Source organism: Musca domestica, unplaced genomic scaffold (genome assembly GCF_030504385.1).
Source record: "Musca domestica strain aabys unplaced genomic scaffold, Musca_domestica.polishedcontigs.V.1.1 2, whole genome shotgun sequence".
Lineage (NCBI taxonomy): Eukaryota > Metazoa > Arthropoda > Insecta > Diptera > Muscidae > Musca > Musca domestica.
In genome coordinates this window covers 11,703,601-11,724,644 of record NW_026712249.1, presented here as the reverse complement: position 1 = coordinate 11,724,644, position 21,044 = coordinate 11,703,601, and the positions used below count along the sequence as shown (strand labels likewise).

The 21,044-nt window shown below is 37.3% G+C and overlaps 1 protein-coding gene across 1 annotated transcript in view; it reads left to right on the top strand.

Moving 5' to 3' along the window:
* LOC101900359 (protein lozenge) overlaps nt 1–19,269 on the top strand; it is a 61,827-nt gene extending 42,558 nt beyond the window's left edge. The window contains exon 5 of the mRNA XM_011298066.3: nt 15,845–19,269. Coding sequence (XP_011296368.1) covers nt 15,845–16,707 — 863 coding nt within the window. The 3' untranslated portion in view covers nt 16,708–19,269. The remainder of the gene's footprint in view (nt 1–15,844) is intronic.
* The last annotated feature ends 1,775 nt before the right edge of the window (nt 19,270–21,044 follow it).

Below are 21,044 nucleotides of genomic sequence, written 5' to 3'. Positions count from 1 at the left end.
AGGACATCTCTTCTATGTGGAACCCCTTCCTATAAAGTTCTCACCAAAGGAGATATTTTTATGTATGCTTGTTGTAGATTTTTTCTGTTTTGCCCTCTCCAAGGCATTTTCTCTTCTTAAAAGGATTTTAAGACGTCTTCCCTCTATAGAAGACTTTTCTATGACCTTTTCCCTACAGAATACCGTTATTTTTAAATGTATATTTTTCTATAGAAGGGGTTTGTTCTATTCAGAGTCTTCGGTTCTAAGTCTTTGAAGCGCCTTTTAATAGCCCTCTTTTTATAAAAGAGTTTCTAGTAATCGCAACCCTTTAGGACAGATTTTTAATGTCTTCTCCTTCAGAGTCCCCGTTCTTTAAGACCCACTTCACCTCGCCCAAAAAATCTCCATTCAGCTCGTCTATAAAGACGACCTTTCACTCGTCTAATATAGACTGCCTTCCACTCCCGGCTTCAGCTCGAAAATAAAGACTACCTTCGACTCGTCTAATAAAGACTTTCTGCCGCTCGTCTAATAAGTAAATATCCCCTTCCACTAGCCTAATAATGCGGTATTTCACTCTAACTAATACTCTCTATCGCTAATCTTATAAAGACATTCCTTCGTATAAAGTATTCCGTTCGGACCTTGTCTAAAAATGATCAAGACCCCCTTCATTTCCCGTTTATAGATATACCCATCGTCAGTCGTTAAAAAACCTTTAAAATCGTCTATCAAGTCTACATACAGATCTCGTATACCAGAGTCCCTTCTCAAAATTCCCAGTTCCCAAAATTTTTGTCTACATTTGATTCCAATCACATTTGTCTTGAGTTTATCATTTCAATCATTTGCATATATTAATTTAAAATTATTGGTAATAAAAAAAATTAACCATTTTTATTTTTGGTATTTTGCCAAATACGACTATTAGTTTGTTTTTGATTGTCTCAAATGATAAATGTTGTTTCCTGTTTTCGTAAAAAAGTGTACTTTGGAATTTTTCAAAATTGTCGCAAAATTCCTTAGGAAATACCCAGTAAGTGCAGACAAACAAACGATAAAATTCTTGTTTCAAAAAAAAAAAAAAAAAAAAAAAAAAAAATAACATTGATCTCTAAAAACCCAAAAGAAACCCACAACCCCACAAAATTAATTATGCAAAATTATAACAACTAGTTGAACATGTTCCGTTGCTCTCAAAACAACAAACAAGCCGAAAAAACATTAGACAAAACCTCAAATATCAATAAATGAATGAATCAGAACAGGTGGCGCCCAACGTTTGGTAATAACGTTTGGCGTTTCTTTTTTTCGCGGGTGATTTAAATGAGTCACATGGAAATTAAAAGAAGTCTCAACATGTATATTTCGATATAAATATTTAAATTTATAAATGTATATTAATTAATTAGGCAATGACAAAGTTTATTTTGTCAGTCAGTCAGCCAGGCAGCACCTCAGTGAGACGACATAAATGAATGACAATCAAATGAAAGAAACCACATGAAGTGTTAATGAAATAATCAAATGTTAAGCGCATGTGGAATATGAACCACTGTCCGGTAAAGCGTTTTAAAATCGGTTCACCGGAAATTCCAATACCCTAAGTAATGTTTTCAGAACAAACTTTCATATCAAAGAAAAAAGTTGTACTCTTCTTCTCCCATAAACCGAAATTAACAAAACATGTGTTAGCTGTTTTAAATATAAAGATAATTTAAAGAAAAGAGGTCAGTTTTTTTTGGTTAATATAAAATATGTTTGAATCAACACTTCAGATATTTTTATTTGTATTTTTTTTTTTTTTTTTTGGTAATTTTTAAAAAATCTGAAGTTTTTTGTAGTTACTCCAAGATTTACTTAAAACAGTTTACTCTGCTTGTTGCCTGAAAATTACAGTAGGAAAAGCCACAAATCAATCGAGTTGTGGTTTTCCATTGGGACAGCTGTTACTGTTGTTACTAAAGTGAATCTACCGAAATATGTTACCTTGGTAGTTGGCCTGGTCGTTCGTTTTTAAAACAAATTCTTAAATTTTCTTTGCCATATTTATGACCAAAATATTTTTACCAAAAATTAAATGTCTTATAATTTTTGCAAAAGGAGCATTTAGTAGAGGACGATAGGGGGTAAATAAGTTGGGAAATATTCGATATTGGCAAATATCCATTCTTTCATTTAATCTGGTAGACAAAGGTTTAGGAATATAAAAATTCAACATTAATACAAATAGTTTTTTATGGGATAAACGATTTTGAAGAGATTTCAAATATTTGGTGGTAACTTGGACTAGGTATTCTAACTAAAACTTAGTCGAGCATATAACAATGTGGAAATTATGCTTTGATTTTTAAAATACTCTTTCGAAAGACTATGTGCGACTTGGGTGAAGGTCAACATAAAATCGAAGGTGTGAGTTAAGGCTGGCAAACTTTTTTTTAAATTCTTACTATAAGGGTTCAAAAAGGTAGGTTTGTATACATGGTGAGATGAAAAAACTTGCAACCAACCAACAAGCCACTCGTCCGACAGCTGTTAAAATTATTCCAGTGACAGCTCATTATATTGTCAACAAGAGAACAAAAGCGTTTTGGTGAGAATTTTCCAGAAAAAAAGATATTCGTGATGGAATTCAAGGGTGATAGTGTGATTCCTTTATATTTGGCTGGAAAACCACAAGTGGCTATCGTTGGGGCACTCCAGCATTTAAAGGTGAATAAATCTTTTGTGTCTCGTATCATTGCTCGTTAACGTGATACTGGTAGCGTAGCCCGACGTCAAGGATGTGGACGGAAGAAAACAGAAACATCAGCAGAAATGGTTCGAAAAGTAAAGAAGCGACTTGATCGAAACCCGAAGTGACAGAAAAATGTCTCGTGAGCTGAACATATCGCAATATTCCATTCGGCAAATATTGAAAAATGAGCTCGGGGTAAAGCCATTAAAATCCAAAAAGTGCAAGAACTTATACCGCAACAAAAAGAAAATTGACTCGAAAGATTTAAAAAGTTGCTTCGCTCGGCCGAAAGTGGTGAACTGCTGAATTTGGTTTTCTCCGCTCCGATGAGAAAACATTCGTTGTTTAGCAGTTTGAAAACAAACAAAATTATCGTGTTTACTTGCCAAAGAGGTCAGCTGAAAATGTGCACCTTCGGTTGGCCACCAGAACTCAAGCGCCGGCCATGGTGAGGGTGTGGCCCGCCACAAAAGCCGATGGTCGCTTTCCGCTCGTATTAATCGGCCGTGGCGTCAGAATAAATGCCGAATATTATCGCAAAAATATTCTGGAGGGTGTATTAAAGCCTTTAGCACGTACACATTTTGGCCGCAGACCTTGGACATTCCAACAGGCGTCAGCACCATCGCATTCAGCACGCGCCACCCAAGAATGGTTACAAAATGATGTTCATCGCTTCATTTCCAGCGCACAATGGCCACCAAAATCTTCAAACGGCAAATGAAACCGTCACACGCTGCCCGAATGGTGCTTCGCTTGTTTATTGTGATCGATACTTAGAAATTGTTATACTACCAACCTACTACAACTACCAATAGTCCAACCGATTGGTATCTCCGGATACCAAGGTTGGTAGTAAAACAATTTCTAAGTATCGATCACAATAAACAAGCGAAGCACCATTCGGGCAGCGTGTGACGGTTTCATTTGCCGTTTGAAGGCCATAATTCCTGCCAAAGGTGACGAATTCGAACAAATTTAAACTTATTCTAAAATTTGATTTTATTTCCGACATTTAGAAAAAATTAAAAAAAAGTAAAGAGCAGTATACCCTCCAGTGAATACCCTTCACCTCCTCCTCCTTGGAATGAATTCGGAAATTTTCAAGAAATAAAATCATTAAAAAATTCTGTTAAAATTTTAAAAATACGGAGTACAGCCTTTATATTGGGGTCTATACGACGAGGACGTTCACAGTCGTTGTTTGTCATAAGCCACTACCATATTCAAATTTGAAAACTTTAAATAAACGGTGGATAATAACAGTAATCAAAATATCGTATATATAGGGAGGTACAGTTATATCGGAGCTGTGCAAAGATCTGGATCGGCATAGATAATTTTCTGTCTCAGGCTGTAACATCCATTACGAAGTTGAAGTACGACATCTCAAACAATCTCGGTGGGTATTGTACCCAAACTCGTCAAAATACTGATATATGGGACCTATACGATGACCTGGACCTGCATACACAATTTTCTGTCACAGACTGTAGTTCCCATTACGAACTCTAAATACGTAATTTGAAACCACTTCGGTGAAAAATGACACCAAAATCATCAAAATACCGAATATCTGGAGATACCGTTATATGGGGCTATATGAAGACGTGGACCTGCACAGACAATTTTCTGTCACAGGCTGTAGTATCTATTACGAACTTCAAATACTAAATTTGAAACAATTCAGGTGAATAATGCCGTTAAAATCGTCAAAATACCGAATATAGGGAGGTACCGTTATATGGGGGCTATACGAAGACTTGGACCTGCACAGTCAATTTTTCGGTCTTAGGCTGTAGTATCCATTACGAACTTCAAATACTAAATGTGAAACAATTCCGGTGAATAATGTCGCTAAAATTGTCAATATACCAAATATCGGGAGGTACCGTTATATGGGGGCTATATGAAAACGTAGGCCTACATGGCCCATTTACGATCTTAACCTGCCTACTGGAAAAATATACATGTGTGCAAAGTTTTAGCCTTCTATCTCAACTCGTTCGAAAGAAAGCGCGATTACAACAGACATACAGACGGACATCGCTTAATCGACTTAGAATTTTACGCTGATCAAGAATATAAATACTTTGTTGGGTCTGACATGAGTATTTCGAGGAGTTACATACGGAATGACAAAGTTAATATATCCTCCATAGTATCATGGAGGGTTATACCCTAAAAATTAAGACGTTTGACTTTTTTGCAGTTGTGGTACCTCATACATATTTCAACATCTTCCAAAAAATATTATATATCTCATAAAATGAGAAAGAAGAAGTCGATATAGTCCTACTCTTAGACGTTGTAATATATATATCAGACTTGGAGAATATTGGCCCACCTCTTCGAAATCTCCCTTTTAAAGAGTCAATATTTTCAACAATCATAACTGAAGGCTAAGGGTATACTTTTTTACTTGTTATATCTGAAAATCAGTTGCCCTAACAAAATTCCTTCAGTTCGTAGGTTGTGGTGTAGTCGTTTCTTAAGAATTGGGATCCGATATTTGCAAACGCTGGACATTGAGATAGATAATACTCCAGTGTTTCATCATCTCTCCACATGCTCTGCATATGCTGTTATCTGAACATCCTATCTTGTAGAAATGAGCTTGTAAACCCAGGTGAACCGCAAGGAAGCCTCTTACCCTACTCCTTTACCGTTAAGGAGTTCCCCTATGCCATGCATTTTTGACCGGACCTCGTTGGGGACAAATGTTTAACGACTATTAAAATGTCAATTTCTGTTTAAACACAGAATTGAATGCTACCAAATGTTCGGGGAAACCACAAATGCAGCACGCATTCGTCAATGTTTGGTATGGGAACGAAAAACTTTCAAAATTAACAGAAGTTCTTAGGCACCTTTTTTCTCTCTCTCCAAAATTTGACTGCAGATCAATCAATTGGTTTGATATCAAACATTCATAATTTGCTTTCAGATCTTTACAAATGGAAAATCCATAACCCGAATCGTTACCTAAATCTTTTCTAACAAATAATCTTATCATCATACAATAAGTATGCCTCTATGGTAATCCCGTTATAATCAGCTACACGAAGTAACTAACATCCAGCTATCAGTAGATACCTATGTCTCTTCCATTATCGCCATAACCATCCATCAACAAATTTTTGCCTTGGACGTCTTCTTCATCTTCTGTTTCGCCATTATTGCTTATGTCCAGCAGAGGACCAAAAGCACTTCAAAACCGAAAACCGCAGCCAACTTCCGTTCAATGTCTGCGCGTGCAATACAATCACAAAAACAGCAGCAACAACCAACATAGCTGGACATTATTTCGGCATCTATTTGTGAATGTAATTGGGGGAGGGGGAATGATTTCAAGTATTGATCACTCTGGGAAGATGTGAACAAGAGATGTTAGTGAGTTCGTCCATCCATCCATTTGTGTGTGTGTGTTGGTGTGCAAAATACTTTTACATTTTTTTCCAATGTAAAATAATTGTGAGAACTCCTGAGGTTTCTTCTCTCCCCATTATGGCCATGTCTCAAGCAATATTCAATGTGGTAGTTGTTGTTGGCCATTACAACCATACTGAAAGATAGCAACAAAGTATGAGGTTGCAACAAAAAAATATTGTTGGCTGAAGACGACGATGATTGGAGGACGGATAATCAGGAAGGTGTTAAATTGTTAATATCCGGTATGGAGGCAATCAGTTAGGACCCCAAGATGTTAGCTTCCTTTTTTTCGTTTGCCTTCCTTTGCTGGGAAGGTGGGAAAACAATTTGAAAACAGTTAACCTTTCATGAATGAGGTGGCAACCGAAAATTGCATTCCAATAATGAATTGAAGAGGTTTTTTTTTGCTGTTGCAAGGAGGTTGGGTTTGATGTGGAAAAAATCTGTTAAAAAAATAAAAAAGTTTGAGAAATTCTTCTTCTATGGAATAGAAGCCCTCGTAGAGGTCTTCTATAGCATGGCAGGCCCTCGTAGAGGTCTTCTATAGAATATAGAAAACCCTTGTAGAGGTCTTCTGTAGAATAGAAGACGCTCGTAGAGGTCTTCTATATCATGGAAGACGCTCGTTGAGGTCTCCTATGGAATAGAAGACCCTCGTAAAAGTCTCCTATGGAATAGAAGACCCTCGTAGAGGTCTCCTATGGAATAGAAGACCCTCGTAGAGGTCTCCTATGGAATAAAAGGAATAGAATAGAAAAATCCTATGGAAAAGAAGACCCTCGTAGAGGTCTCCTATGGAATAGAAGACCCTCGTAGAGGTCTCATATGGAATAGAAGACCCTTGTAGAGGTCTCCTATGGAATAGAAGACCCTCGTAGAGGTCTCCTATGGAATAGAAGACCCTTGTAGAGGTCTCCTAGAGAATAGAAGACACTCGTAGAAGTCTCCTATGGAATAGAAGACCCTCGTAGAGGTCTCCTATAGAATAGAAGACCCTCGTAGAGGTCTCCTATAGAATAGAAGACCCTCGTAGAGGTCTCCTATAGAATAGAAGACCCTCGTAGAGGTCTCCTTTAAAATAGAAGACCCTCGTAGAGGTCTCCTATAGAATAGAAGCCCTCGTAGACGTCTCCTATAGAATAGAAGACCCTCGTAGAGGTCTCCTATAGAATAGAAGACCCTCGTAGAGGTCTACTATAGAATAGAAGAACCTCGCAGAGGTCTTCTATAGCACAGAAGAACCTCGTAGAGGTCTGCTATAGCAAAGAAGCCCTCGTAGAGGTCTTCTATACCAATGAAGCCTGTATAATATATGTCCGTATAGAGTTCTTTTTTTACAGAAGAACTTCCAAAGGGCTTTAAAAAGGGAGGAATTCATAGGTCTTCTGTATTCAAATTACCTGCTAAGTACCGTCAGCAGAGTCTTCTGTTTTTCAAAATACTCAATAAAAATCCTTTCTTTTCCTTATATCCTTAGAGGCATATTCATATCCTTCAAAATCAATGTTAAATATTGAAATTCACACTTTCACATTCCAAAAATGTATTAATATTTAAATCGTGTCATACCCTACCAGATGTTTGATAGCTTTATTAGTTCCTGCCATCCTTCCTATCTTGCTTCCTTCGATGGCAAAATTAATTTGTCAAAGGGATATCGATGACAAATTATTATTGTTATAATTAATTGAAGGTTTTCCTTTCAACAACGATCAAAAACAATGGCCCAACTGTTATAAATGACAACATAATTATTGGTCACTGCACCACCCTACCACGCTGCCTCTCTCTCTTTCTCTGCTGTGAGTATTTATAGCCAAAGGATAATGGTATAACAACACAATTCAATCTAAACGTTCCTCCAGTCCTTCGTGGCAATTATCAAACGTCAATTGTAGGTTAAATTAATGACAATGGAACGAACCAACAGATTGTTGCCAACAGGATGGACGGACGGACGGACGAGTGACTGGCAACGAAAGGATGGCAGGACATGCAAACGGACACACACACAGTCATCTACTGGCAGAATGCCCACTGTGCTAATCTAAACTATAAGGCGGTATTAAACCTTTGAAAATAAATACTTGCAGAAACAAGTAGGAGAGAGAGGAACAGATAACGAGGAGAGGAAGAGGCAAGTCGGAAAAATAATCGAAAAAAAAGCAACTTGTAAATGAACAAAAAACAAACTCTGCCATACGCATAACAGGAGTATGCTTGATTATAGAGCCTCGGTGATTACATGTTGCCGCTTGCACTGACATGATCATGGTGGAGTGGCCTCTTGTGCGTCCATTTCTGACAAAATAAACAAAACGCACCCGGTAATGGACACATTTACGCACACTGACGGACATATTTATTCACTCATATTGGACAGAGTTTGAGGGCATTGCTAGGCGGGAGTTGAAATGTTTACGATGGCACCACACCGAAGGCAAATCCAGTGGCAACATGTAAATGCAACATAATAATTTATTTAGATCCCCGTCCTCCCCTATTTGAAGAACGCATGCACGCACAAAACGGTTAATGTAAACTCTGGCCATTAATGGTTGTAATCGGACGATGATAATAAGGTTAAGGTAAAGACCATGGGTTGTGAGGAAGAGTTTTGGGATTTTGAGATGTCCTCATAGACAGAATACTTCTTTAAGGTATTTAGGGAGGACCACCTAAATATAAGACCTTCTCAAGAACTAGAAGAAGTACTGACATAACCTCTTCTAGTAACCTTCAAAATTTTATCCTTTCGTAGGAGGAGTACCAGAAGGAGTGGGCCAATAAATTCCTTATCCACATCAGATCTCTGGTTGAGAACAATTTTTAGATATATCAAGTTTGAAAAAAATCGCTGACCCGTTTAGCAAGTTGGAAGCGATATAGATATTGAAACGGTGACCCCACCACCACAACAATATTTTAGTAAAAAATATTGGGATATGAAGAGAATGGATTGCTTATTTCGCACTTTATGATAATTTTGTTATTCAAAATTTTTTTGCGGGAGGGAGGTACCGGTAGTTTTGGACGATATATCCTACCTTCACAGCAGATCTTGTGTTAACAGGGATGTACCAAGTTTGAAAGGAATCGAATGCTCATGTCGCATTTTATGAGAATATCAGAAGGAGTGAACCGAAATTGCCCATTTTGGCACCTGAACTATGTCTGATAAAAATATTAGGATTTGCAAATATTTCACAAAATTGGCAAAAATTTGTCATAAGCCATTACAATATTCTAATGCGAAACTTGAAAAAAAAAAATCGCTGAATAATGTAGCTAAAATCATCAAAATATCGAATATCGGGAGGTACCGTTATATGAGGGCTATACGAAGACGTGGACCTGCACAGACAATTTTCTGTCATAGACTGTAGCATCCATTACGAACTTCAAATAGCAAATTTGAAACAATTTCGGTGAATAATGTCGCTTAAATCACCAAAATACCGAAAATAGGAAAGTGCCGTTATATGGGGGCTCTACGAAGGCGTGGGTCGGCCCGAGAAATTTTCTGTCATATGCTGTAGTATCCATTACGAACTTTAAATACCAAATCTGAAACATTTTCGGTGAATAATGTCGCTTAAATCACCAAAATACCGAATATCGGAAGGTACCGTTATATGGGGGCTATACGAAGACGTGGACCTGCACAGATAATTTTCTGTCTTAGGTTGTAGTATTCATTTCGAACATCAACTACCAAATTTGAAACAATTCCGGTGAATAGTGTCGCTAAAATAATCAAAATAGAGAATATCGGGAGGTACCGTTATATGGAGGCTATACGAAGACGTGGACCTGCACCGACAACTTTCTGCCATAGGCTGTAGTATCCATTACGAACTTTAAATACCACATTTGAAACAATTCCGGTGAATAATTTCGCTAAAATCATCAAAATATCGAGTATCGGGAGGTACCGTATTATGAGGGCTATACGAAGACGTGGACCGGCTCGAGATGTGTGATAGGCTGTACGGACTTCACATATCAAATTTGAAACATTTCCGGTGAATAAAGTCGCTCAAATCACCAAAATACTGAATATCGGGAGGTACCGTTATATGGAGACTATACGAAGACGTGGACCTGCACAGAAAAATTTCTGTCATAGGCTGTAGTATCCATTACGAACTTTAAATACCAAATCTGAAACATTCCCGGTGAATAATATCGCTAAAATCATCAAAATAGAGAATATCGGGAGGTGCCGTTATATGGAGGCTATACGAAGACGTGGACCTGCACAGACAATTTTCTGTCATAGGCTGTAATATCCACTACGAACTTCAAATACCAAATTTGAAACATTTCCGGTGAATAATGTCGCTTAAATCACTAAAATACCGAATATCGGGAGGTACTGTTGTATGAAGGCTATACAAAGGCATGGACCTGCACAGAAAATTTTCTGTCATAGGCTGTAATATCCATTACGAACTTCAAATACCAAATTTGAAATATTTCCAGTGAATAATGTCGCATAAATCACCAAAATACTGAATATCGGGAGGCAACGTTATATGGAGGTTATATGAAGACCTGCACCGACAACTTTCTGTCATAGGCTGTAGTATCCATTACGGACTTTAAATACCAAATTTGTAACAATTCCGGTGAATAATATCGCTAAAATCATCAAAATACTGAATATCGGGAGGTACCGTAATGTGGAGGCTATACGAAGACGTGGACCTGCACCGACAACTTTCTGTCATAGGCTGTAGTGTCCATTACGAACTTCAAATACCAAATTTGAAATATTTCTGGTGAATAATGTCGCTTAAATCAAATACGAAATTTGAAAAATTTCCTATGAATAATTCCGCCAGAATCATGAAAATACCGAATATCGGGAGGTATCATTATACGAGAGCAATACGAAGACGTGGACCTGCACAGACAATTTTCAGTCTTAGGCTGTAGTATCCACTACGAACTTCAAATACGAAATTTGAAGCAATTCCGGTGAATAATCTTGCTAAAATTATGAAAGTACTGAATATCGGGAGGTACCCTTATATGTGGGCTAAAGGAAGGTGTGGACCTGTATGAACAATTTTCTGTTATAGGCTGTAGTATCCATTCCGAACTTCAAATACCAAATTTGAAACAATTCCGGTGAATAATGTCGCTTATATCACCAAAATACCGAAAATAGGGAGGTTTCGTTATATGGGGGCTCTATGAAGGCGTGGACCGGCCCGAGAAATTTTGTGTCATAGGCTGTAGTATCCATTACGAACTTAAAATTTCCGGTGTTTAACGTCGCTTAAATCACCAAAATACCGAAAATAGGGATGTACCATTATGTGGGGCTATACGAAGACGTGGATCTACATAATCCATTTTCAACACCAAAAGTCCTGCAGACATAATATACATGCCTTCGGAAGCTAGAGTGATTTCCATAGACGGACGGACATCGCTAAATCGACATCGAATTTTATGCTGATAAAGAATATACATACTTTGTGGGGTCTAAAATGTATATTTCGAATTGTTACAAACGGAATGACAAACTTAATATACCCTCCATACTATGGTGGATGTTATAAAAGGAAATTCGTTTTCTAGACCTTTCAGAAAAGACCTGCCTATAAACAACTGCAGACACATTTTTTTCATATTTTTTTCAGTCAGATAAAAGTTTCTCAAAGTCATCTAAAAAGCAACAGACATTGCAGGGGTTCTCTGGACAAAAAAGCTTTTAAGGAGGTCGATAGACATAATGATATTCAACAGATAAATGCAATTCTAAAAGCCTTTGTGGACAGAAGTGGTTCCAAAGTTCTTCTACTTAGAGAAAATATCTCCTAACAGTCTCCTCTAAACAGATGACCTTCTATAGGACTTCAAAAGTCAGACGTCCTCCTAAATGTCTTCTAAAGATCTTTTTTGATGACGTGTTTTCGAATATACTTACTAAGATAAGGAACTTCAAAAGTTATTCTCTCTTTCCCTATAAACAACTGTAGATATACTTTTTTTGTCACTTTTTCCCTCATTTCTTTTCAAACCCATGGTGCCCCACTGCCGCAGCCAGGCAGCTCAATCAGTTCATGAGACGTGTGTCTGACGAAATTCATCATGCAATTTGATGATAATTTCCTTGGCTTCACTGCTCTTTTTCTCGAACCTCAAATAGAGGGGTTAGAATAACTTCAAGTTGCTGCTAAGTGAGTTAAAGGCTACAACTTCTGGTTTGGTGGCCAAGGAACAACAATGCCAGCGGGTTAAGTGGCGGCACAGGTTGTTATGATAGGCACACCGTTTCAAGAATGATGAAATGAAAATGCTGGTATTGTTTTGTTGTTGTCGCTAATTGAAACATAAAAATGTGATAAATGTTAGTTTCAGCAACAACAAAAACAACAACAACAATACGAAACAGGGGTGATTATTGCATGAAATTACTTGGCAAAGGTAGTAATTTGGGAGGATAATAATTTTTGATATGAACAGAAAAAAACCCGGCATTGCTGTTTGGGATACAGCACACGGGCAAACAGGGATGGCAGTTTCTCTGTGGCCCGCCCGTGTCATTGCCAACAATTTGTGTTCCATTTAATGGCCCGCTAATAGAGTTGTCAGCGAGAAAAGCTGCCATGACAAGAAATTAACTCGCAAATATTTTGTCAGGATCTTTGAGCTAACTGAGAAACGCCAAATAATTTAATTAATTACCCAGGTGAAATTATTAATTTAAAATAAGAAAATGGAAAATCTGCTTGGTGTGCCTTCCATGTCATAGGATAAGAAATCTAATTAATCAAAATTCCGCAGATTTCCAGGTGAAAGTAAATTTTTTGACAACCGAATTCCCGAGTCGACTTTCTTTGCAACCCTTTTCTGTGTTATGACAAAGGACAAAGAATTCATTTCATTTTATTGACATATTTCTTCGCAGCGGGATACATTTATTGTTATGGCTGAAGGCGAATTTATCCTTTGGCGTACAAGGATATGAGTGTTTGGATACATTTCCGTGTATCTCAAAATATTTGTTAATTATTACAAAATATGTGGAATCGATGTTGTTGACATAATAACATGTCAGAATTTAATACACTCACACATATTTCTATATTAGACGCCTTAAAAAATATTATTTTTATTGGAGACTTCTCGCAGTTTAGACGACCTTTGTAAGGTATACCTAAAAGGCAAATAGCTTGTATCAAAATTCATAAATCCAGACCTATGCCCTTTTATATCCTCAGTCATATGGCTAGAGAGGGCGAACTAACGATTTTAGACCTTAGGTCTCTTTGGGCCAAATCCGTTTCAGGACATTTGAAGTCGAACTGACGATGTCGGTCCGTCCGTCTGTGTGTGTCTCTGGTTGGCTGGTGTGCACGATAACTCTCTAAGGGAGTATTCGATTTGATCCAAACTTCGTACATCGTAATATTATTATCAAACTTAGATCGAGTCTAGGATGGGCAATATCGGCCCACTCCTTGTGGTCCACTCCCCACAAAAAGATGAAATTTTCAAAACAAAATGTTTTACTGCACAGAAAGAGAAAGGAAACCCGATTTGCTCCAACTTTGTAAATCCTAATATTTACATCAGTGGTAGGTCAGGTGCGAAAATTGACGAAAATTACACACATCACAATATTTTTATTAACTCAGGGTCTGGTGTGAAGATGAAAGGTTCAACATTTTGAACATCCGCGAAATTACCATCCGATTCCTTTCAGATTTGATATTTCCATCAACACAAGATCTGTTATAAAGATTGTAGAGATCGGACAATTTTTTCTGGTACCTCCCCCACATAGGGCCATCGTTTTGAATATCCATGAAGCTCATAAAACGCAAAATTAACATCCGAATCCATTCAGACTTGGCACATCTTATTATTTCCAATAACACAAAATCTGTTATTAACATGGTAAAGATCGGGCCGTTCCTTCTGGTACCTCTCCCATAAAGGGTAAAGTTTTGAATAACAAAAATGGTAATAAAGTCCGATGCCATTTAGACTTGGCACATCTGAATACTTCCAATAACACAAGATCTGTTATTAACAAGATCTGCTGTGAAGATGGCATATATAGGTCCACTCCTCCCCCACAAAGGGTCAACATTTTGAATATCCATGAAGCTCATACAACGCGAAATTAACATCCGATTGCATTTAGACTTGGTACATCTCTATATTTCCATCTCAGAAAAATCTTTTATAAAGATGGTAGAGATAGGGCTATTTCTTCTGGTACCTCTCCCACAAAGGGTAAAATTTTAAATAACCAAGACGATTATAAAATCCGAAATAATCATATTTTTCTCTTCAAATACTTTTATCAACCTAAATTCTGGTGTGAATATGGGATATATCGGTCCACTCCTTCTGGTAACTGCCCCACAAAGGGTCAACATTTCGAGCACCCGTTAAGTTCAAAAAACGCGAATTTAACATCCGATTCCTTTCAGATTTGATACATTTCAATATTTCCATCATCGCAAGATCTGGTAGAGATCGGACAATTTCTTCTGGTACCTCCCCCACATAGGGTTCAAGATTTGAAAAAAAACAAAACGCTCAAAGAAAGCGAAGTAAGCATCCAACTCTCTTCAAATGTTATACATACACACATATTTAGTACCTTTTAGGACTTCAGGTATCTTTTACAACGAATTTCCAAAATGTAGCATTCAAATGATTCATAGGTACTTATTTGGTACCCTTAGTATTTTTCGGACCTTTTTGATACGAAATCTGAAACTTTAATTAAAATTATTAATATTTAGTACCTTTTTTATTTATTTTCAAAATGTGCACCCTCTTGTTTATCATGAACAAAACATACAAAATTGCGGAGCTTTAGCATCTCCCAGTCGCTCAATAATAACGGCAATATAAGTAGTACCTTTTTGTCCCTATCGTACGCTTATAGTAAAATCCGCCCAATGTTGACCCGCACAGAAAATTTCAAGATTCTATCTAAAGCCGCTTCGTCTGGGTGTTGAAGACTCCTTCTGTTCATTGAAGACATTCTGGGATCATCTGTTCATAAAAGACCATCCGGAGGTTTTCTGTCAATGAGAGGGCCCTTGGATGCCTTCTGAAGTTCATGAAAGAATTTCTGCAGTTCTAGGATATATGAAGACTTTCATGAGATTTTCTGCTTAAAGAAAACCTCTTGGAAGTCTTCCTTTCCGAGGCAACCTTCTAGAGATCTTTCGCTTATTGAAGACCTAGTGGTCTTCTTTTCGAAAAAGTCTTATTATAGATATTTTCTCATAGACGACTTTCCGGAGTTCTTCAGTTATTAAAAGACGTTTTATGTTTATGGAAGACCTTTTAGTGGCCGTGCATTGCAGAAGACCATCTGAATATATTTTTTTTTCCAAAACACCATTTGTAGCTCTTTTGTTAGGTCTATTGTTTTTCTGGACGGCTCATAGATAAATGTTCTCTAACATAGAAGACCTGGAGGTTTTCAACACAGAGAAGACTTTCTGGACGTCTTTTATACGTAGAAGACCCTTGAGAAGTCTTCTGTTCTTCTGGGTCGTCTTCTTTTATGTTTAAAAGGCTTTGCATTTAAATTACCTCATCAAGAGGAAGTCCTTGGAAGTTATGTTTCCCGAAATTTACTTACATTCAGTCTATCAATTATTTATAAACCATTAGTAACCCCAATCTCCCTTCTCTCTCTTACAGATAACAACAACCTGATGGGTGCCGCCGATTGGACCGGTTGCTCAACCACCGCCTCAGCTGCCTATTCGTATCATCACAGTCATCCGCTGCCCCCACCGCCTGCACCGCCCTCGGCAACAGCAGCGGCGGCTGCCACAAATGGTGTCTATCCCGGCTATGAAACCCTCACCTCCGATCCTGCCAACCTACAACTGCCCACAGTTATAACGGATATGCAAACATTTTGTGCACCCAGTGATTATCATCCCACAGCCATTGTACCGCACATACAACCCACCATGTGTAGTCCCACGTATGCGGGGGGTCCAAAGAATGAATATGATTCATATAATGCTGCCGCCGCTGCTGGCTATTCGTCCTATAGCAATTGGTCGAATGGCTATAATACCGGCTATCAATATGGTAGCTGTGCCACCCAGCCGCAATATCCCACACATGGACACACCCCCACCATGGTACTGTATCCCCAACTGTTCTCCACCTATAATCAAAATGAAATACATCTACATCTACATGGCACGGATAAAATTGAACATTATCTGGGTGGAGAGAATGCCCTGACCATTAGTTCGTTGTCGGGAAATCGTCCGAGCATAGAGATTGGCATCGGCACCTCAGATCATGAAGATCAAATGCAAAATCGTGGGGTGGATCCTCATCAGGCCTCTCATGTTGTAGTGACGGATGGTAGCGGCGGTGCATTGGATCAAACGGACCAAAGACAAACGGCGGCTGGCGGCCTGAATGAGGCAGGAACTGATGTTACTGCTGTGGTCAATGGACCCGTCGTTGAACAACATTCCCACGCAACGCGTGAGGGTGAGGAGGTGTGGCGGCCGTATGAGGCTTCATGGTCTCAGTGACAAAATTGTAAGACTTATGTACATATAGAGTTAAATTAAGAATTGTTTAGTTTTTTTATTATTAATTTTTAATATAAAACTATGGAAATAAATTAAAAATAAGTGTATATAATTTATTTAGAATTAAAAAATAATAATTTATGGGTAACATTTCCAAGTAGAGAATAAATCGCCAAAGCCCTTGGCTTTAATCCAAAAAATCCTCAAAAAAATCAGTGATATAAAAATGAATTTTTTTGGTGATATTGAAATTTATTAGATTAAGAGCGCCACCTAACACCTCTAATTTAGCAACGCTGCTCAAAAACGAAAACTCGCTCATCAGCCAAATTCTTTTAGTTTGAGAACAATTCTCTAAGTTTTGCCAAATTCTCTCAGTGTTATAATATAATTTATATATTTTTTTGTAATAATTCGCTGGGCCAGTGAAATTAGATCCAGAACGAGAATTTTATACGAAGTATACACTCCACTATTAGATTTTATGTTTATGTTCTCAGTTGTGGGAAAAATTAGAATGAGAGTCGAAATGCTCGAAAGAGAGCAAGAATTTACTCTGTGAGTGAAATCGAGTAGAAAAAATATTTTATTTGAGAACTTGTGCATTCGTGTGTATTTCGTAGCAAAAAGATGTTAATGCCACTGTGGATAGGGGAGGGGTATCGTGTACAAAAGCCAAGAAGAGAAAATCAGTAGAAGCAAGGGGTAGTTGAATATGTTCAGTTGCTACAAATACGACAATACTCTTCAACGTGTTTGGTTTTTTTTATACCCTACACCACATAGTGGTAAGGGTATTATGCATTTATTTGTAACACGGAAAAGGAAGCGAGATAGACCCATAGTTACTTTTAAGGATCTACATAGAATCACTTTCTGAGTCGGCTTATGCCAGTCAGTGCGTCTGCCCGTCCGTTTCATGTATTATTGTGAACAAAATGCAGGTCGCATTTATTATCCGATTGAAATTAAATTTCCAAACATAGCTCCCATATATATCCTTAATCCGATTTCAGGTTTGATGTGCAAATAATAGCGTTTCCATTTTGTGGAACTCAGCCCCGATATATATTTTTTAATATAATCCTTCTCGAAGCGATTTCCTACACTCTATAGCAATATTAACTGGTATCAATTATTAAAATGTCTCCGTCAAATTTAGTGAAAATCGATTCAGAATTGTATATGCCTCCCATACACATATTTTTATGTTCAAACCCCGTTCGACTTGCAACTCCGGGTTGAGAAAATTCACATACCTACAACAAGGATATAGCTATGAAGGATATGACAAAAAAACTAAAAAAGTACTCGAAAAGTAGAATCTGCTTGATTTCGAGCGAATTTTACCCCCACTCAAATTTTACTCCCAAGAGTGCTCCCGCTCGAATTCAAATGAGCCTCACACTCTACTCGAAATTGTACGAGCATTTCAGAGATATGATTTGCGTCTATTGTTCTGTTGTTTTTAGAAGCGTAGGACAGAGCGTCGCACTTTTATGTCCTCCCAATTTTGTTAATCCCTGAATATATAGTTTTTCAATTGTTCTGATTGTGTGTGTTTGGAGAGAGAATCTCGCTTGCTGAGAGTACTCATGTCTGCATTTGATGATATCTATACTTCAATTTCAATAATTCTTCAAAAGAATATTCTGAGGCTTTCAATAATTCAATAATTTAATTGATAAAATATAAATACAAACCATGGGAGGTTAACGGCGATTTAGCATCGTCCTAATGATCGTTGACCGTCCAGAGAAAAAGTTATTCAGGGCGGTTGACACTTCTACGATGACATGTTGCCAGAAACGGCTGCGACTTCTTCCTGTAGCCAAGGAACTTTTTTCAACCGGACTTGGCTAAGCAGCCATCAGGAGGTGACTGCCATGAATCTTATTTCGGGTGACGAAATTTCACCCTCACGTCTTTTCACATATCATTCTAGTTTTCCATTTTGTCGCTGGTGATATTTTGATGTTTCCAGACTGCGACACTGTTCTTCAAATTACAATTTTCTATTGTGGATTTGTTCAGAAATTTTATACTCTCAGTCATATGGCTACAGAAGGTATGTATCATTTGATACTGTCAAAACGTGCCTCATCGAAATATCGGTTTTAGACCTTAGGTTTCCGTTTGGAGTCCGCCTGTCTGTCTGGTGTGCACGATAACTCTCAAAGGGAGTATCCGCTTTGATGCAAACTTGGTACATCGTCAAGATCAAGTTCGGAGATGGACAACATCGGTCCACTCCTTCTGATACCTCCCCACAAAATGTCAAAATTTTCAAAGAAAATAATTTACTACACAGAAAGAGTAAAGATAAAATACAAAATTAATTTCCGATACCATTCGGATTTGGCGCATCAAAATATATCCATAAGCACAAGATTTGTAATAAAGATTGTAGAGATCGGACAATTCCTTCTAATACCTCCTCACAAGGGTCAAATTTTTGAATAATTACAACGATCATAAAATCCGAAATAAGCATTCAGTTCTCTTCAAATTACACACAATAAAATATTTTTATTAACCCAAGGTCTACTGTGAAGATGGAATATATCGGTTCACTTCTTCTGGTATACCCCCCCCCCCCCCCCCCCAAAAAAAAAAAGAAAAAGGGACAACATTTTTGAATATTCATAAGACTCATAAAGTCTGATATTAACATCCGTTTCCATTCAGACATCTCTCTATTTCCATCAACACAAGATCTGTTATAAAGATGGTAAAGATCGAACCATTTCTCCACCACAAAGGTCCAAACTTTAAATAACTATATCTATCATAAAATGCGAAATAAGCATCCGATTGTCTTTAAGTTTCACATATCTAATATTTTTATTAACACAGAATCTGATGTGAAGATGGTCCACTACCGGTCCACTTCTTGTGAAACCTCCCCCACAAAGAATAAAATATTTGAAATAGCCATTAAGCTCACGGTACCACCACATTCGGTATTTTGATGATTTTAGCCACATTTTTTAATGGAATTGTCTGAAATTCTACGCCAGGAGTTGTTCGTGACTACTATTCTCCCTGAAAGGGAATTGACGTCAAAAACATTGTCAGAATATTGTCTATTTATGTCCTCGAATACGTATAAACCCCATACAACAACCCCCTATATTCGCTATATGGATAATTTAAGCGACATTTTTTACAGGATTTGTTTCAATTTTCGTATTTAAAGTTCGTAATTGGTAGTACGGCCAATGACAAAAAATTGCGTATGCAGGTTCACTTCTTCGCATATCCCGCATATAACGATACCTTTCGATAATGCGGTATTTTATTGATTCTAGGGACAATATTCACCGGAATTGTTTCAAATTTCGCATGTAAAAAACGTAATGGGTTCTACAGCCTATGGCGGAAAATTATCTATTTTAGTCCACGTCTTTGTATAGGCCACATATAAGGTCAACGAAATCGTATATTCCACTACAACCTCCCAATATTCGGTATTTTTATGAAATATGTGAGTCATACTTACCTTTATAGGTCCACGAAATCCTACGCTTTTTGCTATTTGGATGATTCTTGCGACATTTTTTACCGGAATTGTTTCAAATTTCGTAAGAAGTACTAAACCCTAATGACAAAATATTGCATACGGCTTTCCTTTGAGCGGTCTTTTTCGACGCATTTTTTGCAAAATTTTCAAGTTCCTTGAAAATGGTGGGGGGTATTAAAAGTTTTGACAGGCCGAACTTAGCTGCTTTTTTACTTGTTTAATTTACTACTCTATTCAGGCCAACATGGCCCAAATCGTGGACAGGGCCATTCGTTCATAGATTTTCTTATAATTATAAAAAGTTAAATTTTTTAAAGAATATATTTTTAAAAACTCCAAAATTATCAAAAATGTATGAACATTTGAAAATAAGTTCATTTTTTAATTGACCCAAAGAGCATTAATAGTTAGAAATTCCGCATATTATATTAAAAATATATTTTAAAATAATCATGAAAGTTTCCATTTTAGATTGTGTTCAGAGAGCATCAATAGTAATTTTGTAAGGAATACTCAAGGAAATTTCAATATTTTGTCAATCATGGATTTTTTTTAATATTACTTAAATGTCGATCGAAGTGGAGAGGAGAAAAAAATATATTTCAATAAACTAAGAGTTGTTCTATGAACGTTTTTATAAAAAATAAAACAATAATGGGATTAAGCCTGACTATTTTGCAACAACAGATTTTTTAAATAATTTTTCTTTTGTCTACTGTGTGGATTTTTTAAAAAGTTTTCATAAGTTCTTCTTGGAAATGGTACCTAGGAAGAAAATATTATCCAGAGGTACTTAACAGAAATGTTCACAGTT